The sequence below is a fragment of the Anopheles cruzii genome, chromosome 2, assembly GCF_943734635.1.
Source record: "Anopheles cruzii chromosome 2, idAnoCruzAS_RS32_06, whole genome shotgun sequence".
NCBI classification, from domain to species: domain Eukaryota; kingdom Metazoa; phylum Arthropoda; class Insecta; order Diptera; family Culicidae; genus Anopheles; species Anopheles cruzii.
Genome location: NC_069144.1, coordinates 45,900,106 through 45,922,160, shown reverse-complemented (window position 1 = coordinate 45,922,160; position 22,055 = coordinate 45,900,106). Strand labels below are relative to the sequence as shown.

Genomic DNA, 22,055 nt, shown 5'->3' with positions numbered 1-22,055 from the left:
AGTGCAATATCGTTTCGCTGCTTGAATTTCACACGGTCGTGAACGCGTAATAAAAAGGAAAAAAAACTAAACGAATTCTTATGGTGTTCTTTCATTAGACATGAGTCTTTTTATTTATATCGAGTGTTTTACAATTTTAGCTCTAATCTAGTTTAAATATTTAAAACGACTGCCAGAACGCAGCCACTTATGAATGAGGCCAGCTGTCACCTGGACTCGACTATACCACTCTAAACGCGCGGCTATGCTGTCAGTTTACTAATCGTTCGCTTGCGATCGGTTGTTTTGCACTATTCCAATGTTTACTCAGTGATCGTGCGAATCCGTAATTATGATTTCGATTGTGAGCACAAAAGAGTTCACCTACGGGTACTGACTCTATTGTGGTTGATTCCTTGAAATTACACAATTCCTCTGCAAGTTACCATCGTCTCGGAGAATCTGAACACCGGCTTTGTGTTGATTAGTTCCTGGCGATTGAGGAAGATCTTGCGATTAGCGTTTCGCAATCTACTGCTGCGTGGACACGCACTCTATGTGATCTATTCCATCTTTGGTTCTCAGTATCTGTTGCTGTCAGGCTTCACTTTTCGGGCAATTTAATAACGGGCTTATGAGGCTCATCCAAGTACAGCTCACAGTGCTCGACCAGAATGCTTTCGGAACGTCGGTAAGCACTCGTCATTCGGCGGATCATTCGCGTCGATAATTTCCGTACCAAAGCGCACGAAGTTTCCATCGAAGATTGTACTAGTCGGCTGAGTTTGTAAGCGCTATCGACCTACGGATGAAGAGGCAATCGGTAAGTATTTACACATATTTTGTAATTCGAATTTCGTCATTCTTACCCGTATAATGTAGATATCATGCTCTAGGCAAAACGCCTCCAGGAGCACTTCCTGCAGATGTGCGCCACTGTCGTCGTGATGGGCTGGCGCCAGAAAACAGAACGTAAACTGATCCGGTTCCTTTGCTAGGCTGCGAATTGCACTTCCCAACCCTATCACCAGTCGTTTATCTTGAAGTGCACTCAGCAGCGCTTTCCTTGCACTCGCCCCAACGCCTACCGTTTGAAATCCGGAATTCATTTCAAACGCACCGGTTTGATTCAGGACCATCCTTATGTAGCTGGTTTGTTTTCGAGTTGCTTGACCTCTTTAACAAGTGCACACACTGCGCCTTGGCTAATGTTGCGAAATACGAGCGAACCGACTACTTTCTCTAGACACGCGCTTATTGTCTCACGGTTCGGATCGCGACTCGCGGGAGAATGATTCAGCGTTTACTGAGTACGGTGGTTTTATCCGGTATATAACGCCGTCTTGTTGCCTCACCAATACTGGCGCGATTTGGCGGCATTTGGATTGGCTCGTTCGTGCGGGCATGAATGAATTGTCGAGAGGCACATTGCAACCCAGCTCCGCGCTTGCGTGATTTTTCCTGTCGCGGCGCTCTAACACAGCTGATTCTTTACGGACGAAACATGTACGGACATGAATCACTTGAGATAAAACGAATGGGGCATGTCAAGGTAGAGGCACGGCACGGTGCGGTCCCCTTCCCTTCTCGAGACAGGAGGCCACTGTCTTCAGGGGCGCGTATGTTGCAAAATGATGCAATAACTTTACCCCCTTACAGATTAAACTGAACTCATGCCCTCGGTCATGCCCTAATTGGTGCAGAACGCAAACACGAGTTCAGATATTTCGCGCAAAAGAAAGTTTGAAGATGACACGACTATCCGACTGCGAATCTACTTCCAGCAAGCGATCATGGTAAGAGAAGTAGCTTAATGCCAATGCTATTGGAAATCAGTAGAATCGTGCCTTCTTGCAGCAGATAAGACTCAATAGCTACACACTTCTGATCTAATCTTTCCCCCAAAGCCCATAATTTTATCTCTTTCATCTGCTCGATTAATGATTGCTGAAAAATTATGTGCGATGTGAAAGAATCTTATTTTAGATTTTCGGAAATAAATATTCATCTCGCTTTGCTTTTGGATTCAATTTTTTATTGTATTGATCATTCCTTTTGAACATCTTCTATCAATTAGTTCTTCGTATGCCATCTCGTACTCAAGTGGTGTAATGTGTTCCGCTGTTATAATTAAAACGTTGTTCACTTCTATTGCTACCAAATTACTTATACAATTATTCGATCTTCTCGGAAACATACTACGGTTTGATCCTTAAAACTGATCTTCACACTGAGCAACATCCTTTTGAAGTCTTGTTCATTCTAACGTCTGTGTCTTTCACTTTCTTCCTTTTCCTTCGCGACTGGAAGGAATCCAAAGATTTATGTAGATTGATCACTAACGTTTCACAAACTTTTCAGGCAAACTTTCAGCACAGTGTAAATCTGTCCGTCCAATCATTATTGGAACTCTTTTCAATAGTGCACTGCTCTGAACTGGCCTCTGCCTTGGCCGGTGCCCACCCACTGAGTCGCAAAGGAAGGTGAATGTTCCACACACAATGCTTCCTTGTTGCAGCGGCTCACTGATGGTTCACTCTTTGTTGGTTCACATGTTAACCCGATCCTCGTTCGGATGGGATTTCCACCCGGAACTACTTCTCAGGCAGCTTAACGATCGGTTTGATTGGCTCCTCCCAGTGTGCCTCACAGTAGTCCACCAGCTGATCCTCGACGACGGTTACAGTCTCAGGTCCCCGTTTTTGGACCAGAGCACAGGACGCCAGTTGAGTGGAGCCCAGTGTGCGGCTCAGTTTATCAGCGTTATCAAGCTGAAAGGGAACGGCGAGAAACGGTATGTTAAATTTGTGAACCCTTTCCTATTTTTGCATTGCGGCCTCGATGCGGCCGTCAACCCATCGAGCCGTTCTTAATGCTTCGGGACGGGCCGCAGCAGCTTCCCGGCGGTGGCACACTCACCTTAATTATGTAAATGTCGTGCTCGAAGCAGAATGCTTCCAACAGCACCTCGTGCATATGGTCCGTGCCGGTGGCCAGGAAGCAAAACAGGAACTCCTCCGGTGTCTTCGACAGTGCGTGAATTGATTCAGACAACCCGACAATGGCCCGGCTTTCGCGGTTGGCGCACTGTAGGGTTTGTCGCACGGTGGCCCCAATCGATTGCTCCTCGGCACTGTTATCACCGGTGTTGAAGCCGCTGCTGCTGCTGCAGGGGCGTATCTGGGTAGCAATCACCATGTTGCTGCTTGTGTAGGTTGTCGTTTCCGATTGACGGTGGTGCGGCGCCGTGGTTGCGTAGCTGAGTGTAAACTCGCGATTGAATCGGACACGAAGTTTAGTGTGCGCCGGTCGATTACAAAATACATAGCGCTGAGCTCGTTGCGCTTGCTTTTATAAACGATCCTCCCGTCTAGCGATCCGCGGAACAAGTGTGGCCGCGTATGACGACAATAGGGCCTATGTAGTCGTGCAAGTGTGATACCCGCGAAAACGGGTTTTGCTTCGGACGGCCGCGGGCTACGCACTTGCCGCTTGAGGCGGATCCCTGAACCCGGGGTCTCGGGGTAAGCTATTTGACAATCTGGGAAAGTCCAGTCCCGTTGGGGTCTGGGGGAGTTTTACGAAGCGTTTGGAATTACACGTTGTTTTGGTTGGTTTGCTGGACCGAATCAGAGCCGGGCATGGATTCCCGGTCCGACCGGAAAACGGCAGTTAGTGTGATTTAGCTAGAACGGTGGAAATTTTGCTCACCAGCGAAAGTATTGTATTATCGCATCGTCTTGCAAACGAGGTGTTAATCTACTAGAATCAATACTAGGAAACGTGTTCGGACCGGCGCCACCGAGCCCGTTGAAACGCTTATCTAAAGTGAAGAAATCAGTTTACCAACAAAGTATGATAAAGCCAGTTGGTGACTACGCGTTTATCTTTGGGTAATGCTCTCCTTTTAAGGACAACCATGCCGCCATTCGGTCGGACCTTTTTTGGGACTTTACGCCCCTTGAATTTTGCATTCTATGTCACACTTGGACTTTGGTGCTAACGAACTCTAAGCACGATTCTTTCATTTTATTGCCTGCGCATATTGTTTACTTCATAAAGAACGGGTCGTGGATGGGTTTCCCTAATCTATGGCCGGTTCAAAATGCCACCGTCTGGGAACTGAGAAGGTAAACACCATTTTAAATCCTATTGTTGTTTGTAAGATCAAAATAGTTCCAAGAATGTTGAACCAGTAAAATATAGAGCGCGTGTTGTTTGTCTCCTGTTTTTTTTTTTTTTTTCTAGGGTGCGCAATAAATATTGGCATTACTTTCCCTGAACGGCGTCACGCGATAACGGGGACGAACAACATCACAACATTAGCAGAGAGCTCTGTGTCTCGGTGGCGACAAGAAGACAACACAACAAGATGACTTCCATTGCTCATCACGCGACTAGAAATCAGACACGAGGAGGAGGTTTTGGGTTAGTTGTTGTCGCGATCCGAGCCCTGTTCGGCGGCGTGCGTATTTTCCCGTCCGTGACCCGGGCCACGAAAGGCTTGTGGACGGCCGCTCGCCGCACCACCACACCGACGAAGGTTCATTCACTACGTCACAAGGCCGCCGCCGACAATCACGCGGCGCACGGACCGGATAAAGTTCGCGTGACCACTACTACCACCGTCGCAGATCCGTGAGTATGAAACATCATTCATGCTTGGTTGTTGGTACGCTTTGCGCCCTAGATGCGCTATGATTCGACAATTGATTTAAGATTTGTCGCAATTTTATTGCGCTGCGCGCAGACTGATCATTGATTTGCGTTCGTCTGGGAATGTGTCTTTTTCTTTGTCCCATGCGGGTTCTCTTTACATGTAACATACGTACAAACCGAACCGAGGATCGACGTAATTCGACGAATTGTGTACTTTCAATTGGTATTACGCGGAACGGGTGACCCGGCGAAACACGCGCGTCGTCAGCTATTCATGTTGCAACATGTATGGAAATGCGTCTAACCTATTTTTAGCCATCGTGTCGGTTGATGTGGTGGCACATTCCGTGGGGGCTGGGTCAACAGTCGTGGCGGGCCGACTGTTGAGAAGGTCAGACGAGAACGAAGTTGTTGAATTTTCTATAAGCTTCGACCGGGAATGACTGAAAAAATGCCTGGAAGCACCGTTACTTTTCTGTATCCGTTTTCACTTTTGGCGTAACAGGTTTCACACATTTTTCATTTCCCAATGCAATCGGGTGCTAATTTACGTGAACCACGTGAGTGACTACGCAAAATGCGGGTGTAAATGAGGAGTGACCTCGTTTTTTTGTTTTGTGTCTAGCCGTGTCTTGTTCTTGTTCTTTTTGGCACACTTTCAAACAAAGGGACCATATTTTTTGTTTTATTATTGTAAATCTATGATTCACGATTTATGTTGGAAAGATGAATGCTGCTTTTTGTGCCGTAATCGTGCGTGAAAACCCCTAATAGAATTTTAGTGAAAACCCTGCATTTTATTGTCAAAGAATCCCAAAAAAATGCCCACAACGGGCTACATCACTCATATCATTGCAGAAGCAGAGATCACCAACGTTGATCGTGCTACGTGACCAAGATAATGTCGCAGGAAGGCAAAAGTACGTGTGTCGGCAAATTGTCGTGCGTACTGGTCAATGCTCTTGAAATGGTTTGCGCACCATTCGCACGCCGAACATAATCCCCTTTTTGGCGTACGGTATTCATGGCACGCGATAACCGCATTGCGAAGGTTGCGAAGCTACTGTAAAGGCAACTGGTTACACAGATCAATGATCAATTACTTTGCGTCTATTCTGCTGGTAAAATTTGAGGCGAATAAAATATTGCTCTATTTTAATTTTCAATCATCGGTTTACAGACAACCCTATAGTTGTTGTAATAGCTACACGATACTTGAAGTGTGAGAATTAACTGCCCTTTTTTATTTGCTACAAACTGCACATGATTAAATTTTCTTTTCTCGTTGGATTATCCCCACACAGACAAAGAGTTTTCTTATCGACCGACAAGGAATCGGATTTGGTAACAATTCGCGCGAAAATCTTATCAAACACCGTCTTATCACGCCGGCACCTGACACCGGAGATTGCGCTACACCTCATAACGACCGATTGCACCATTTACCACCGACCGGTGGATGCAGCGTTTCCGTTCAAGATGGATCCCTTTTGGGGTTTCTACTGGCCCGGGGGCCAAGCGCTAACTAGGTAGATAAACACATAGTTTTCCCTGCCGTCTACCACTAACTAACAACGCCATTTGTGCGTTCTCTGCCGTACAGGTTTATACTTGACGCGGCCCAGCGCTTTCGTGGGAAATCCGTTCTGGACATTGGCTGTGGTTGTGGTGCTTCTGCAATTGCAGCGATAAAGGTCGGCGCGCGCCACGTCACGGCCAACGATATCGATCCTGGTGAGATTCGCAAAGATTTTACTTGTCACACTGATTTTACATACTGCCGTTAACCGGTTTTTGCAGTGGCGTTAGAGGCCACGGTATTGAATGCCGAAGCCAACGGTATCGAGCCGCTGGGGACACTTTCCATTAGCGGCAGCAATCTTATCGACGGGAGTGCCGCCGCGGACGATTCACACTTCGACGCCGTGCTAATTGGCGACCTGTTTTACGATACCGAGATAGCAGCTGATCTTCGCCCATGGCTACAGAGGTTGGCGCAAGCCGGTAAAGAGGTAACGAACGATTGCGGCGCAATAGGAAGCGTTTCTGTGGAATGCATCGAAACACGTTGGGAAACATGGTGCTGATTATTTTTGTAGATATTTATCGGCGATCCTGGGCGCCACGGAATCACCGAAACGGGCGTTCTGAGACAAATGGAGCTATTGGCACGCTATGAACTGCCAGCGAATGTTTGTCTAAAAAATAACGGGTTTTCGCATGCCAATGTTTGGCAGTTTCGTTCGCAGTTAGATCGGTGACAGATGGGCTTTCAACAGGAAAAATGTAAGTATATTGCAGTTCATTACCTATCGACTATTTGGTAAGTTTACTGGACACATTTTCATGATAACATTCTCCTTTCGGTAGCTTGGCAATTTTGTAACGAAATTCAAATAATCACAGCAAAGCACGCAGCCATGCAACCAAATGTACGCAACCATGCTGTCAGTTTTTTCGAAACGGTTGGCAACTCTGCCGCCGTTCTTCGAAAGCTTGACTTTCGAAGCTGTCACTGCGTGTAGCGCCCCAAGGTTTTGTTTTGTTTTTCCCATGTTTACAAAAGAGAGGCAGATACACTCCCAAATACCAGGAGAGAGTGTGTTCCTCTCAATCTCTTTTTTGGACGAATATCTTACTATACTAGGAACGTTGTCGCCAGTGTTGCGTTGTCGTGTGTGGAGCCATGGAGATCTAGAGGCTAGCTAGATTCTTTTGCTTTCTGAGATAGAATGTGGAAAAATCAACATTTGGAGCATAATAATATGCATGTAAATATTCGCGCCTAGTGGGTAACTATGAAACCAGTGTGTTCAAAGTGTTCGTTGCATCCGTTTTCGACGGGGTGCCGTTCTTCATTGTGCTTGAATGTGCAGCCATTATGCAAATATTCTCAATGGGATGCTATTAATATAGCGATAGAATATGCTTGAAAGAATGACAAAATGAGTCTTTGATCATAGTGCTCCAACCGTGTGCTGTTTGTGTGCTGTGTGTGTAGTAGGTCATGGATGGTTGTGTGTTGTGTGTTCTGTTCTACTTCCATTGTGCCGCAAGTGATCATTGTATAAGCCACACACGATGGCTCCAGCCACTCTATGTATCGTCGTACAGGGCGGGAATACATAAACCGCAGCGGCAGCCCCTTTGCTAACGGGCAAACGATTGTGCCTCCCCCACGCTATCAGTTGCTGTAGTTTGTTTGCACTCGCATGCGGGTGCGTGTTCGGGTAACGCTGATGCTTAAACAGATTGTGTCTTTGAACGAAGAGAACGGAAAACGCTCGGAGTAAACAACGGGACGCGGTACCATGGCAGCCGGTACACCAAACTCCATTGAGGTGCAAATTGATAATTTTCTGGAACAGTTCAAACGAAGTGCGTCGAAGGCGATGGAGGGCGACTGGTCTTCCTCTTCCACGGTCACCACGCCGCAGTCAGCCAGCTCGGCGGGCCCCAAACTGAGAGGCCTATTTTCCGACCAGCTCGAGGGTGAGTCATCGTTGCGCCTATCCCGATGCACAGGGAATATCGATTTTTCCAACCCCACTCGATATGCTTCCCCAATGTTGCTGCCTGAGTTGCTAGATCACTATTCCGTACCATTTTTTTAATACTTTTTTATTTTGTTGATGTGATGATGAGCTGTACAGTTAAATGAGTTAGTGAACAATTAGAGTCATAATTAAACAAAGTTTGATTTCGAATTATAAACCGAATGCTCTGCCTATAATTGATATGTAAGGCCGGTCTGTTGCTGCTCGACCGTTCAATTGTTCCGTCCCTTTTTTGTCGGGAAGACGCCACAGAGCAATTAAGAGATGCATCGTAGCAGGCATCAGGCTGCTTCGCCTCCAGGATAGAGTAATACAGATGAGTATGCTTTATGTGCATAGTTTTGCGCCGTCTGCTATGACTGACTAATAGTATGTGTACTCCAATGAATAAGTTCCGCTGTTACGTGCCTATGAGCATTCATATAATAGGTTTATCTTACTCGTTTCCTTTCACGGCTTGTGGAGTATTAGGGGAGCACGAAGTAGTTTAACGAATAAATGGCAATTTATTTGCTCCCAAGCAGAAAAAAGCGGCTAGATAAATAATATGAAGCCCTTGGAAGCGTTTCTGGGAACGGTTTGCTTTAGCAGATAGTACATAATTAAGACAGAGATCACAGGGTTGCGCGAGTTTTTAAACACACCAATTTCAACCGCCAGAGTAAACATGAAACAAATTAAAAAGAACAAAAAAAACGAACGTATCTTAGAAGTGATATCACTCTAGTTGTAATAAGTTTGCCACTTTGGAAGTGGCGCCTATAAATATAGTACTTCTGCAGATGCTGTCGAGAGAGTGAGATGAAGGGTTTTTTCCTCTATGCTCACGCATTTATGCTGAAAATGGTGCTGCCGTCCGTTGGAGAGATAAAAAGAGAATGCCCAAGAATGAGAGAGATCCCTATCACCAGCGCCGGCATGAGCACAGCATCACAGTTGAACATAAAAAAACAACCGTAGAGTGACTTGCGACCGGTAAGCCGGAGTACCGGTGCCAGAGATATTCAGTTTGATTGTACAAACGGCCACGCTCGGATTGTGTGTGTTGTCCGCAGTTTGCGTTCGTGTCTCTTGTGTGTCCGGTTCCATTCTCCGATTGTTTACGTACATTTTAGTGGTATTTGGGTGACCCAGAGAGGCCATAATCGAGTGAGCCAAGAATTTGGCAGTGATACGTTTGCGACTTTGATTCGTGTTCGTGTATTTGGCTCGATCGGAGCTGAGAGAACGTTCTCGGTTCCGCTTAATTTCTGCTTTCCGTTTAAAAGTCATCAACCTCTGCGGGAACTAACACCCTGCGACAAGCGGCCATCTTCCGATGGTCTATTTTTGGTAAAAATAAAAGTCTCACCGACGGGTGGGGCAAACGAAACGTTTGTCACCGAATCGCGTTTAATTATCGCGATTGATCGCCGGCGATAATCGGCGGTTTTGTTGTCGGAGTGGTCGGAGTGCCATCGATCGTGCGTTTGTTCAACGAACCGATGATTTAAAGCACCGTCACGAATTTCGTTTTCGATTGTCTGCTAGAACGGTACATTTGATTCGTTGATTTTCGAACATTTCAACGAACGTCAACCAGTGTTGTGTATAAGAATTTAAATCAAAAATAGAATAGATGGTTAGGTAATGTTTGTGTAGAAGGCTTGCCGGGTTAAATAATCCTCACCACGTCGCAAACATAGTATTCTAATTGAAGTCTTTTTTTATCAGTAGTTTAATGTCTTCTTTCGGTTTGCGTGATTTTTGTCGTCGATAGATTTTTTTCAGAGAATGCAATTGTGTTGTCATGGTTACATCGTTAAGTTTCATTTGTAAAAATCCATACTTTCATCGTATCACAACCAAAGCCTAGATGGGTCTGGCCAGTAGTCTTGTTGCTGGTAAATATTACTGTTTTTGTACAGATTTTGCACAGGTCTTTAAAATGTTTAGCATGTCGCCATTTCCCGTAACTCGCTCCCTCGAAACCGACACTCAAAAGCACCACTCCCAAACGGACGTCTTATTTTCTTTGACCGTAATAAGGTTTGGAACCGTCCGAACGAAACAAACTGGGTTAGATGGGGTTTTCGTGGATGATTTGCGGAACCCAAAATTTTGACACAACAATGCGGTGCAGCGTGTGAAAATTGAAGAACTGGTGCACTTTCTTTTCCTTCCCCTACCGAGGAAGGAAATGACACCGCCCAGGGAAAGGCTGTGAATTTAAATCAACAGATTTCGCATTTTATGTCTGTTGTGTGTTTTTGAAGGATCTTTTTTGTGAACCATCGGTTTTATCTATCTATATATATAAAATTCCCGTTCTGTCTGTATGTTCCTTATAGACTCCGAAACTACTGGACCGATTGACTCGAAATTTAGTATACAGGGGTTTTTGGGGCCGGGGAGTGCAATAGTCAAGGTTAGAAACCCCTCACCCCCCTCTTTCTTTGCCCTCCCATACAACTAACTGTTAAAAACATCAATTACTCCACAAGTTATGAATCGAATTTCATCAAAACTTGCACAATAGTTGATGGTCACCCGAGAAACCATGTGACAAAATTTGGTTCTTGCAGGACGAGGGAAGGGGGGGGTCTCCATACAACCCCAATCCTTAAAATACGTCCTAGGGCAATATGGGTATCGTTTCTAAGGTTTTGGTGGTCTGTAAATCGATTGGTTTCACTTAAAAGCCTTTTCCTTCCTTCTTCCACCTATCACCACCCCTCATTCCATCCATCTTGAAGTAGTGTGATGTTGGGGGGAACTGCGTAGTTTGCGTTTAATTTTTGAAGAAGGTGAGAAAGAGAGGGAGAGAGAGATGGGGGGAGAGAAAGAGAGAAAGAAAGAGAGTGAGAGAGAGAGAAATAGATGGATAGAGAGAGAGAGAAAGAGAGAGAGATAGCAACGGACTGCTATAGCCTTCTAGATTTCAATTAGGATCATATAGTAGAAAAAGTACATTTCACACCTCCCGGGAGAGGGGCTCCCATACAAACATAACATAAAATTCAGCATAATTCGGGTTGTTTTTGAGCAAATCGAACCAAATTCTGCAGGTGGGAGTTTTTGGGAAGGGGAAATGTTCTGGTGAATATTTGAAACCCCTCGCCACTTTCCAAATGGTGGCTCCCATACAAAATTTGGGTAAATTTCAGCAAAATTCGAAAAGTGTTCAAACAATTTGAGTCAAATTTAGTTGGTGCGAGTTTTGCCATGTATCCAACGTTAAGCGGGAAGGAAAGCCAATCGGATACATCACCGGGAAGCCCTATCATTCGGAACAGAGTAACGGGAGGAGGAAAGGGAAACTGAACAAATACGTCACCGGGAAGCCCGATCGTCTGAAAAGTAGAAGTAACGGGAAATGCAAAGGGAAGCTGATCGGATACGTCACCAGGAAGTCTGTTGAAACGTCGGATAATCGAGAAATGAGGATGAAATGAGGCGTGGCAACGCGCGCCGGGATCAGCTAGTGGTAAATAAAGTTAACACTTTCTCTTTGCTTTTGGATGACTCTATCACTGAGTGTCCCTTTCAATGGGTTTTGTCTCCAGTGCAATGGTGTCAGCTTAAGCAATTGCTTATAAATCATCCTTGGTCAATGTTTTTATATCTCCTTCTGCTTGGCTCTTCCCTGTTGGCCTGTCCCTAGGCCTGTTTTGTACATAAAACAGTTTCTTCCTTTTCCCATTATTGATTTTTCCATCATATGTCCGCCTCATTCAATCCGGCCATCCGCAAGCATTCGTGCATTATACTCTGTGATGAATGTTATGGTGAATGTTAAAATAGAATGTTAAGCCCCGTTTGTTTCTTTTCCCATAGAAACCAATGTCAACAATGGTAGCAGTAGTAGCAATGCATCATCATATCACTCTGTCCAGCATCAGCACCAACATAATCATAGTTCCTTCCAACACCAGTCCTCGGTAACGTCCATCAATTCAGTGCAAACTGTGCTAAATCAGAATCTGCAGAACTCCACCAACGTGAATAAGCTGATAGAAAATGTGTGCCAAAATGGGCACCACTTCAATCTGAACAAATTTGGCAGCTGCAGTTCACTAATTACGACAACCACCGGTCACGTTTCCACCAATGGTTCGACAACGCGCGACAACATGAACTCGGCGATCAGTGTCAGTTCGGCCGAGGAGCCGCTAAGTGTGGCGGACGTTGCAGAATTACTACACCCGCAGTATGCGATCATAACTGGTAAGTTAGCCGAAGGCTAACTGGCTGGCTAAAGGCTATTGACTTGGGTTAGCTGCTGTGTGTGTGTGTGAAATAAAGTACTTTCTTGTCGTTTTAGGCGGCAGGTCAAAGGATGGTTGCCCGCTAATAACGTTTCCCGATGTCGCCAACTTTCACAATCTCACCGACCTGGAGTACCAAAAACTGATCCTGTACCTTACGACCGTACCGTCGCTGTCGGAGGCTGATTTGGGCTTTAACTTGATCATCGATCGCCGTAAAGATCGTTGGGCAGCCGTGAAGGCGGTGCTGTTGAAAATATCCATTTACTTTCCGGCAATGATACACTTCGTATACGTCATACGACCGGTGGGCTTTCTGCAGAAGGCCATCTCGGAAGTAAGCAATAAGTTTTTTAAGGAAGACTTTCGATTCCGTGTGATTGTGTGTGCAACACTCGACGAACTGTACGAACACGTGTGCCGCAGTCAGCTGACCCTGGAGTTGGGCGGCGAACTGTCGTACTCGCACCACGAGTGGATCCAGCAGCGGATATCGTTGGAAAAGTTTTCCGGCCTCACAAATGTGATCTCATGCAATTTGGATGCGTTCATGAAAACGATCCACGAAATGGAGTTTCCCAACTCGGTGGATGCTACCGAAAAGCTGACGCTAGAGCAAGGGCAGCAGTACGAAAAGTTAAAGGTAAAAGATGCTAGTACCACTTGTCGACACACGTATAGACTTTACACATTCTTTTACTCATTTGTAGGAAGACATACTTTCCGCCGGTCGACATGGCGAATCACTGCTAGAGGAGATGAAAACTAAGCGTGATTGCGATTACGATCGCGAAACGTTAGAAAGATTCGGCAACATTAGCTCCATAGAAAGGTAAGTTCGTTCGAGGACCCTTAGATAAGAAACCAAAAACGGAATCCAGTCTGTTATCCAGTCGCAATGTGGACACCATCACGAGTGGTTTGGTTCTTGATCGGTCCTGAATCGAGCGAGAGTTTTTTTTTGACAAGAAAAGACGGGAAGTCTATTGTTATTTTTGGCCTGGCCGTTTCGGACGTCTCTGCGCCGGTGTGAAAGAGACGGATGCGTCGTGCCGTGTGCTTTTTGGATTTCTGTTTTTCAGGAAAAATAGACGATATAAACTTTCATAGTGTACAAGTTTTGTTGGGTTCATGCGTGATAGTTTGGTTAAAACTCCAAACGAATACTTTTTGGAGAGTGCCGTGCGATGCTTCCCGCGTGATGTCGTGAACAAATAGTGATAGCAGAGGTTTTTTTTTTTTTTTTTTTTTTGACAAATTGGCGTTTCTTTCCGGGCAGGCGCACCTGCCGAAATCAGCACCTGTGTCGATGGGCCGCGCATAATTTTTGTTTTGTTCGATAGTGTGTGAATCTCTAGACCAAGTGACGAAACAAATAAGTAGAGAATTTTTTCTCGAACACCAGTGTAAACGGTTATATACGTACCCCATCTTCATACCAATTATAAATATCAAATTTCTTATCGCGTGTGATTATACATATAAATCTACATTTGAAAATCGTATACTTTTCTGAGAACGGAAGTCAGTCAGACGAAAAAGCAGTCGACGATCTTTCCAGATATTGTATCCGTGCCGCTGCATTGTTTTGGGGCGCGCCAGCACATAGTGATGATCGAGGGCAACCTTTGTTTGATGTCATCGATGAAGTCTGGAACAGGGGGCATATAATAAAGGAAAGGGAAAAAGAGGGAGCCAGCGGAGCACAGTGAGAAGGCTTACTAGACGCGACGTGCGGTACTAGAGCAGCAGCTCACCAACGTTGTAACTTTTGCTCCGGGCGAATATAATTTTGACCCTCACTTTACCAAAGATCGCTTGCGTGGTTTTGAGCGGAAGTCAGTCAGACGGAAAAGCAGTCGACGATCTTTCCAGATATTATATCTCAAACCTTAAAAGATACCATCCTTTCTCTCATCTATACCTAACATAGTTTCATAAGTAAACATTACTAAGGCTAGAAAAACCAAATCACCAAAACAAAACAAAAATGGCAAAAAACGGCACTAACACAAATACAAACACGACTCCCCATGCCCATACACCCAAACTTGCCTTATCTTGGAACATAAAAAGTTTAAAAAATAACCACTCCGAATTAGAGATACTAACACAAAGACACCGTCCCTCTATCATAGCCCTTCAGGAAATCCTGAATATCAAAAAATACAAACCAAGGGGTCTGCTAAAAGACTTTACATGGACATCAAAGCTCCACAGTAGTAACATATACCATAACATAAGCCTAGGAATACATGAATCATGCAAACACAAAATAATTCCCCTTGAAACAGATTTACCAGCACTTGCAGCCAGAATTTTAAACCCAATAAAAACAACAATTGTGTGTATCTACATTCCCCCCAGAACAAAAAACATTAACCTCAACAAAGAAATTATAAACATACTAGGACAACTACCACTACCAATAATAGTAATAGGGGATTTTAACGCCCATCATAAAACATGGGGACACCCAACAACAAATCAAAAAGGAGAAACACTGCATGATATTTTCAAAACAAAATGTTTAACGCCAATATACAATGACAAACCAACATTCTACCAAACAAGTACAGGACGCCGCTCGACAACAGACCTCTGCGTGACGTCCCTCGAACTACAATCGAAACTATCATTAGAAATCGAAACAGACCTACACGGTAGCGACCACTTCCCCATTACCATACACCTCACTCCCGCAACAACACACACAAACGACAAAATTAGGAAAAAATGGATATACGAAAAAGCAGACTGGGAACACTACCAATCATATATTTCCTCTAACATAAATACAAAAAACCTCAGTACCTCAGAATTTACAGCACTTTTAATAAACGCATCAACAGCCAGCATCCCACAGACAAAAGGGCTACGAAAAAAACGAAACAACCCATGGTGGAACAAAGAAGTAGAAACCGCTATAAAAAACAGGAGGAAAGCACTCCGTGCCCTCAAACGCGCACACAAACGTGAAGATAGTACCAACATAGCAAAACTCAAGGAAAGATACCAGGAATCAAATAACATAGCTAGGAAAACCACGAAAGAAGCTAAAGAAAAAGGGTGGGCCACACTAGTAAACTCAATAGGACCAACCTCTTCCACGAAAGAAGTCTGGAAAAAAGTAGCCATGCTAAATGGGAAAAAAATCAGCAGCCACATTCTACTTCACGAAAACAATTTAGCAATATCAAACTCAAGCGAACTAACAGAAAGGTTCGCCACTCACTTCAGGAAAACATCCGCCACCTCAGAATACGAACAGAAATTTATAAAATTTAAAGAGGCCTCGGAAAAAACACCGATCGTTTTCTCGCAAGATAATAGCCAAGACTACAATAGTTTTTTCAAGCCCCACGAACTAAAATGGGCACTCAAAAAATGCACAGGAACCTCAGCAGGCCCAGATAACATAGGGTACACCCAATTACGAAACCTTCCCCCAATTGCCAGAAACTTATTACTAAAAATATACAATAAAATATGGGTTACAGGCTACATACCTCTTCCTTGGAAAGAAAGCTTGGTCATACCGCTACCAAAACACCAACAACCAACACACAAAGTAAATAGCTACAGACCTATAACGCTATCAAACTGCATAGGCAAAGTACTAGACAGAATGGTCAACAGAAGGCTAGCACAGAAAATAGAAGAGCAGAAGCTACTCAGCCCCTCGCACTACGCATTCAGAAAAGGAAAGGGAACGGAACTCTATTTCTCCGACCTCATAAACACACTTGACATGGCCAGAAAAAATAACCTACACACGGACTTAGCAGTTCTCGATGTCTCTAAAGCATTCGACCGCTCTTGGAGATATGCCATACTACATCAGTTAAAATCATGGAACTTTACAGGTAGAATGGCTAACAGAAGCCTACAGCTTAGGTGGGTCAAAGATCATAGAAGCACTTCAACCAATCTATAACAACGCCATCAGGAAAATATCGGGGGCTTTCTGCACTAGTCCAACAGTTTCAACACTATGCGAGTTAGGCCTACCTTCCTTGGAGCTGACCATATTAAACAGACAGATAGACTCCATAGTTAGACTGTTAGAAAAAGGCCAAAACCCCTCAAACATCCTAGAAAGAACAAACAAAGCACTCCATCAACGGACGAAACAAAAAATACCGGAAATACAAAAACTACTGAGGCTAGGAGAAAGACCATGGAACAAAAAACCACCCATAATAGACTGGACGATAAAAAACAATATTAAAAAAACCAGCAATAATAACATAAAAACCCAAAAAGAATTTAAAGCACTAATTTCCCAGAAATATAAAACACACAAAATTTATTACACAGACGGCTCGGTTAGGCTAGGCAAAACAGGATGTGGCATACACTCAAACACTGACAACATCTCAATAAGACTCGCAGATCATACATCCATTTTCACGGCGGAAACCATAGGACTTATCGTAGCAGCGCAAAAAAACAATAAATCTAACAAACCATGCGTAATTTTCACGGACTCTGCAAGCGCACTAGAAGCCCTTGAAAGTGAACACACAAAAAATCCGTTCACGCAACTACTTGAAAGCTGCCTAACGGAAAAGACAACCCTCTGCTGGATTCCAGGACACTCGGGAATCAAAGGAAACGAAATAGCAGATAATCTTGCGAACATAGCCAGGACAAACACCAACAAAATGAACATAGAACCATCCGGACAAGACATCAAACATATACTCCGGGAAAAAATCCACCACTCTTGGCAACGGGAATGGACTAAACAAACAGAAAAACAGCTAAGATACATAAAAACAACTACCTTTCCCTGGACAGAAAACAAAAGCCAACGCGAACAGAGAAAACTAACACGACTGAGAATTGGGCACACAAGGCTTACGCACTCACACATATTAGAAAAAACAGACCCACCAAACTGCAAATTTTGTGGGGAAAAGATAACAGTAAAACACATTCTTTGCGAATGTCGGGGGTACTCAGAAGAAAGAAATATTTGCAAACTAGACCAAGACTTCTCCCTAATACTATCAAATCACCCGGACCAAGAAAGGAAAATAATAAGCTTCCTTAGAAGAACTGGCTTATACCCACTAATATGACCCACTAACAGGACAAATAAAAAAAAACACAAATGGAAAACAAACACAACGAGTCCTCTACCATCCTTAGACCCTAAAAAGAATACAATCATCTAATCATTATCAAACTGAAAAACAAACCTAAGAATCGATTAACACAATCTATCCTTCTCACTCAGCAAAGTCAATTAAACAATTAATAAATTATTTAATGATTAAACAAAAACAAAAGTCAAAATAAACAAAACAAACCAAAAATAAAATGCTATTTCGATAAACAGAATCTTTTAAGATACACTATCCTTCATACTTTTATTTTAGATATATTCTATCCTTTATATTTTTTCAAATTTAGCTTATTTTATTCTCATTCTTATCTACCTATTTATTCAATTTCTTGTTCTTATTATTTATATATTATTCATTATTATATTATATATTATATATTAATATATTTTTATATATTACTTATTATTTATTTAACTAAATAAAAACATACTATATGATCTGAAATTGATAAAGTAGAGTCGAAATAAGTCAAATCAGATACTCATTACATAAACTTTAAAAACAGATTTAGAAAATCCTCCCGAAGGATAGTCTAATTTTACCACAAAATCTCTGATTCGACTTAAACTAGACTTTACTGAAATCGATCTCAATAGGCTAAGCCATGCTAAATAATTAGTCTAAGAAATTTTTAGGTATCACGATCATTATCACTATACTAAAAAGGTATAGACACCTAAATTAAGGCATACAATAATATTTTTCGATTTGATGAAGTGGAGGCAGAAGCGGGCAAAATCAGATATTTTTTGGGAAAGTCCCAAATTCGCAGTGGAAAATCCCTCTGTAGGGTTATTGATTCTCACCACAAAATATCTAGATCGACCTAAACTAGACCCCACTGGAATCAATCGAAATAGACTAATAAGTTAGAAATAAGTTAGAGTTAATAGTAGTTAGTCTAGTATATAAGGGAGATAAAAGACAAGCTATTGCAGGTCAAAGTCCCTAAAAGTAATCAAACAACAACCAGTTTACGTCTCTCGGAAAGGCCAGGGCTTCAAACACCCAGGAACCCTGATTGACAACTGGTAGTTGAATGAAATTAAATTTAAAAAGAGACGAATGCTAGGCTATTACAGCTCAAAGTCTCTAAAATACAAAAGAAAAAAAAAAAAAAAGTCTGTTATTGTTTTCGTTGTTGGAATGATAATCTTAGTTACGAATCGTAGGTAAAATAATATGTTTTCCGGTTAGGAAAGGAAAGTCGAAGGAGATAAAATTAGTCAAAAAAGAAAAACAAACTTTGATTAAAATATGGTTACGGAAACGATTCGTAGGGTTTAGTTTTTAAGTGGTATTATAAAGAATAATTTGCCTTGCACTGGTTGTTTCATTACAATTAAAAATATGGAAATAGATGCCTTCTAATCGATTCCTTCAGGTTTGATTGAAAATGGAAAATTTAATAAGTATTTGCTTACTTTTTGATTACCTCACACACCCTTTGACTACTAAATGCGATCAAACTTGCTTGAACAGTCATACTAATTGCACACTCGTCGATTGTCACAATTTTAATTAATACATTTCAAATGTTGTATGTAATGTGTGATTGAACATCTTTATGTATATTTTTCGTTGGGGACTCCAATGCACAAGAGATATTTAATTTGATTTCGGTGAAACCCTTACAATTGCCATTAAGTACATCAGCATGCTATTTGAGTCACATAAACGCGTTGTGTGATACGTTGGCTGTAGATATTTAAACACATGAATACGTTTGTAGCGCTTAGCCTTTTGAATAACATGATTAGGTGCACAGTTTTGTTAATATTTCATCTTGCCACACCAAAAATTAACATTTATTTTACTCTTAATACTGTAGTACCTTGATAACAGTCTTCATATAGTCTACATTTTCAACGTGTAAACCTATATATCTCACATACATTGTATCAAAATCGCCACACAAGCACAAACTACACCAAGAAACACTATACAAAACCCGGTGAAATAATAGCACATTGCTTTAATCACTTTTGCCGAAACACAAATCAAAGTAAAGCTCTTCGCTGAATTGTACCTGGCATAGATCATTATCATAATCACAGGATATACTGAGTTCAATCATCATCCATATCTGGCCATCTCGCATTTGTATCTCAAGCACGCTCACGCGACTCTGCACAAGTGAATCGAATCATTGCTACATTTTCACGAAAGATCACCATAAACACCACAATGAAACACTTTTTGAACACAAACGCCGCCAAAAATCTGTTAAAATAAAATCCAGTGCAAGGAATTATTTAAGTATCAGTATGCATCATCTTGATGACAGTCGCGATTGTCACAGACTTTTGGTGCAACTGGAGGAAACCGAGCGACACTTTGAGGACTTTTGGACCATCCACCTATCGCGGCTGAAAAAATGTCTCGAGCTCCGTCGTTTCGAACAAGACTTCCGCGAGCTACAGGTAAGGGTGTGGTCTCCGGTTTAGTGCTTGCGATCATCGTGACGATCATTATTTCCCTTCGGTTCTCTTCTTTCGCAGACTAATTTCGACCGTCACTTGAAAGCCATCTCAGATATGACCGAAATAGGTGAAACTGTCGCCCGGATGGATCATTTGCTGGAAGAAATCAAAGAATTCGAACACCTGTGCAGTGCGGATATGGGCCGAGCCCAGCAGGTCATCGGTACGGGCCAGAAGTTGATCGGAACGAAAGGATGCATAAGCTCGTGCCCGAGAGAGGTGGTACAACCGAAGTGTGACGAGTTGGGTCGCGTCTGCGAACTGATCACCGACCGTATCTCGAAACGCATTGAAACACTGGCCAAGGCGCGCGAGCTGATGGAACGCGTGGAAAAGGTTAGAAGCGATGTACTGTAGGGAGTACTGTTCGGTTCGGTTGTTAAATGCTCTCTCTTTGTACTTTGCAGGCCAACCAGTGGTGTGCTCGCGGAATTGAGTTGCTGGCAACGCAACGGATCGAAAAATGTTCCGTGTCGGCCGAACTAGCGGAGCAAAGTTTGCAAGAGATACAAAACTATCTGGCGTCCGCCGCGGAGTTTAAGTTGTCTAGTCCAAAAGAATTCAAAAACGAAATCCTAGAAAGTACAACACTGGAGACGAAGGCATTAGTATCGCAGGTACGGCCAATGACTAACATATTGTATATGTTGGATGATCATAAACTACTCCCAATTATTGTGTTACGGTCGCATGCCATAAGCCATAAGTCGTCACATGTTTTTAAAAAGTCTCAGGGTATTCTATGATCCAAGTTGTGGTTGAGATGGTTTCGATTGGATCCAATTTACGATCCTTTGTAGAGACATTACATTAAAGTAAACGTATCTTTGGTCTTCGTACCACAGGTTCTCCAGCGAATCGATGACGTTCAGCTGATGTGCGATAAACGTATGGTGACGTTGAAGAAGCTAACATTAAAACCCCCACGTCCAGTGCAGACCGTTACGCCGGAACCGGCTGTTCCGTTGCAACCGCCCGGTGGTGCACCTCATCCCATGTTTCGCACACGCCGATCCTACGGCAAGGTAAGTGCTTCTTTTGACGGTAACCCGTTTGACGTTAGTAGTGCCTTCGTAACGCTGCATTCTCTTCGGCCCAGAGTGTGTAACTTTAATTGGGTTTTATCAACAGCAAATCACAACAACAATACCCATAGCGTGACCTCGATTGGGGCCTGGAGCAGTGCCAAGTGCTTTGTTTTCCAGTTAGCCCCGAAGGGGTTTTTTTTCTCTGTGGAGTGTCCCAAATTAGTTTCGAAGTGTTAGCGTTTCTTTATTTCCAAAGCATCCCGCCTTCCAGGCGCAAAGGCGTCTTCGATTATAAAAACTCGGTCACATCGGTCAGAAAACAATGGTAACCACGCACCGACCCGGGACGCTTCGGAATGTCACGAACGTTGTCTGATTAAACACTTCGCTCCAAGAAGCCCACTCCTTGGTGCGGTCAAATGGCGTTTGTTTTGTTCGTTGAGATTAGTTCATGTTACATGTCGAAAGAAAATGTCTTTTGCAGTGAGTAGTTGAAACTTTCCATCGAAACTGGTGGTTCTCTTTTCGGGCGATTTCCAATCGGTGAATGTCCATTTTTTGGTTGACTTTTTTATGCTATCGATTTCGTTATTCATTTTATGTCGTCCCATCAACGAGACTCCGAAAGACCCGACCTAATGGGCCTCGCGCATTGAAATTGACCATTGCATCATATTCGACAATATTTCTCACACCTTTAACTATCTACGCGAGATGGTAAATGTAGGTTCCATGTTTGATACGGACTTCTTTTGGATTGAACCGTTTGGTTTGTTACGGCTCGAGGGCGAGAGGATTTATTATTTTCTCACGAATTTGCGGGTTGCAGAAAAGGGCGATAAAGAGAAGTGAAAAGAGAAATGGGATCCGATAAAACAAAATTCATGGAAAAATGCAAAGTTAACGTATATGGTGGGCTATTTGTTTTTTTTCTGAAACAGCATGAAATAACAAGAAGGCATTGGTA

General features: G+C 43.1%; 4 protein-coding genes across 5 annotated transcripts in view; 2 read left to right on the top strand and 2 right to left on the bottom strand.

The window, feature by feature from the left end:
- Positions 1-439: 439 nt before the first annotated feature.
- On the bottom strand, positions 440-1,216 carry LOC128277990 (uncharacterized). The gene is made up of 2 exons (XM_053016612.1): positions 849-1,216; positions 440-781 (listed from the first exon to the last, which is right to left on the bottom strand). Exons 1-2 carry the CDS (start codon positions 1,116-1,118, stop codon positions 584-586), a joined length of 468 nt encoding a protein of 155 aa, XP_052872572.1. The 5' UTR covers positions 1,119-1,216; the 3' UTR covers positions 440-583.
- An 817-nt stretch (positions 1,217-2,033) lies between these two features.
- On the bottom strand, positions 2,034-3,282 carry LOC128277992 (uncharacterized). The gene is made up of 2 exons (XM_053016613.1): positions 2,899-3,282; positions 2,034-2,750 (listed from the first exon to the last, which is right to left on the bottom strand). Exons 1-2 carry the CDS (start codon positions 3,175-3,177, stop codon positions 2,574-2,576), a joined length of 456 nt encoding a protein of 151 aa, XP_052872573.1. The 5' UTR covers positions 3,178-3,282; the 3' UTR covers positions 2,034-2,573.
- Positions 3,283-4,351: 1,069 nt separating this feature from the next.
- LOC128279155 (electron transfer flavoprotein beta subunit lysine methyltransferase-like) lies at positions 4,352-6,899 on the top strand. Its single transcript, XM_053017874.1, has 5 exons — positions 4,352-4,617; positions 5,943-6,167; positions 6,242-6,372; positions 6,439-6,650; positions 6,738-6,899. The coding sequence occupies exons 1-5, from the start codon at positions 4,352-4,354 to the stop codon at positions 6,897-6,899; spliced, it is 996 nt and encodes a 331-aa protein (XP_052873834.1).
- Positions 6,900-8,065: 1,166 nt separating this feature from the next.
- The window catches only part of LOC128269244 (guanine nucleotide exchange factor DBS), a 42,414-nt gene continuing 28,424 nt past the window's right edge, over positions 8,066-22,055 (top strand). The window contains exons 1-8 of one of the 2 annotated variants that reach the window (XM_053006649.1): positions 8,066-8,130; positions 12,241-12,401; positions 12,499-13,085; positions 13,153-13,274; positions 19,865-20,000; positions 20,079-20,396; positions 20,468-20,677; positions 20,906-21,085. In XM_053006649.1, the coding sequence (XP_052862609.1) occupies positions 12,308-12,401; positions 12,499-13,085; positions 13,153-13,274; positions 19,865-20,000; positions 20,079-20,396; positions 20,468-20,677; positions 20,906-21,085 (1,647 nt within the window). In that variant the 5' untranslated portion in view covers positions 8,066-8,130; positions 12,241-12,307. Of the gene's footprint in view, positions 8,131-12,150; positions 12,402-12,498; positions 13,086-13,152; positions 13,275-19,864; positions 20,001-20,078; positions 20,397-20,467; positions 20,678-20,905; positions 21,086-22,055 lie in introns of those variants that run through there. The other variant, XM_053006648.1, reaches the window with a different exon arrangement.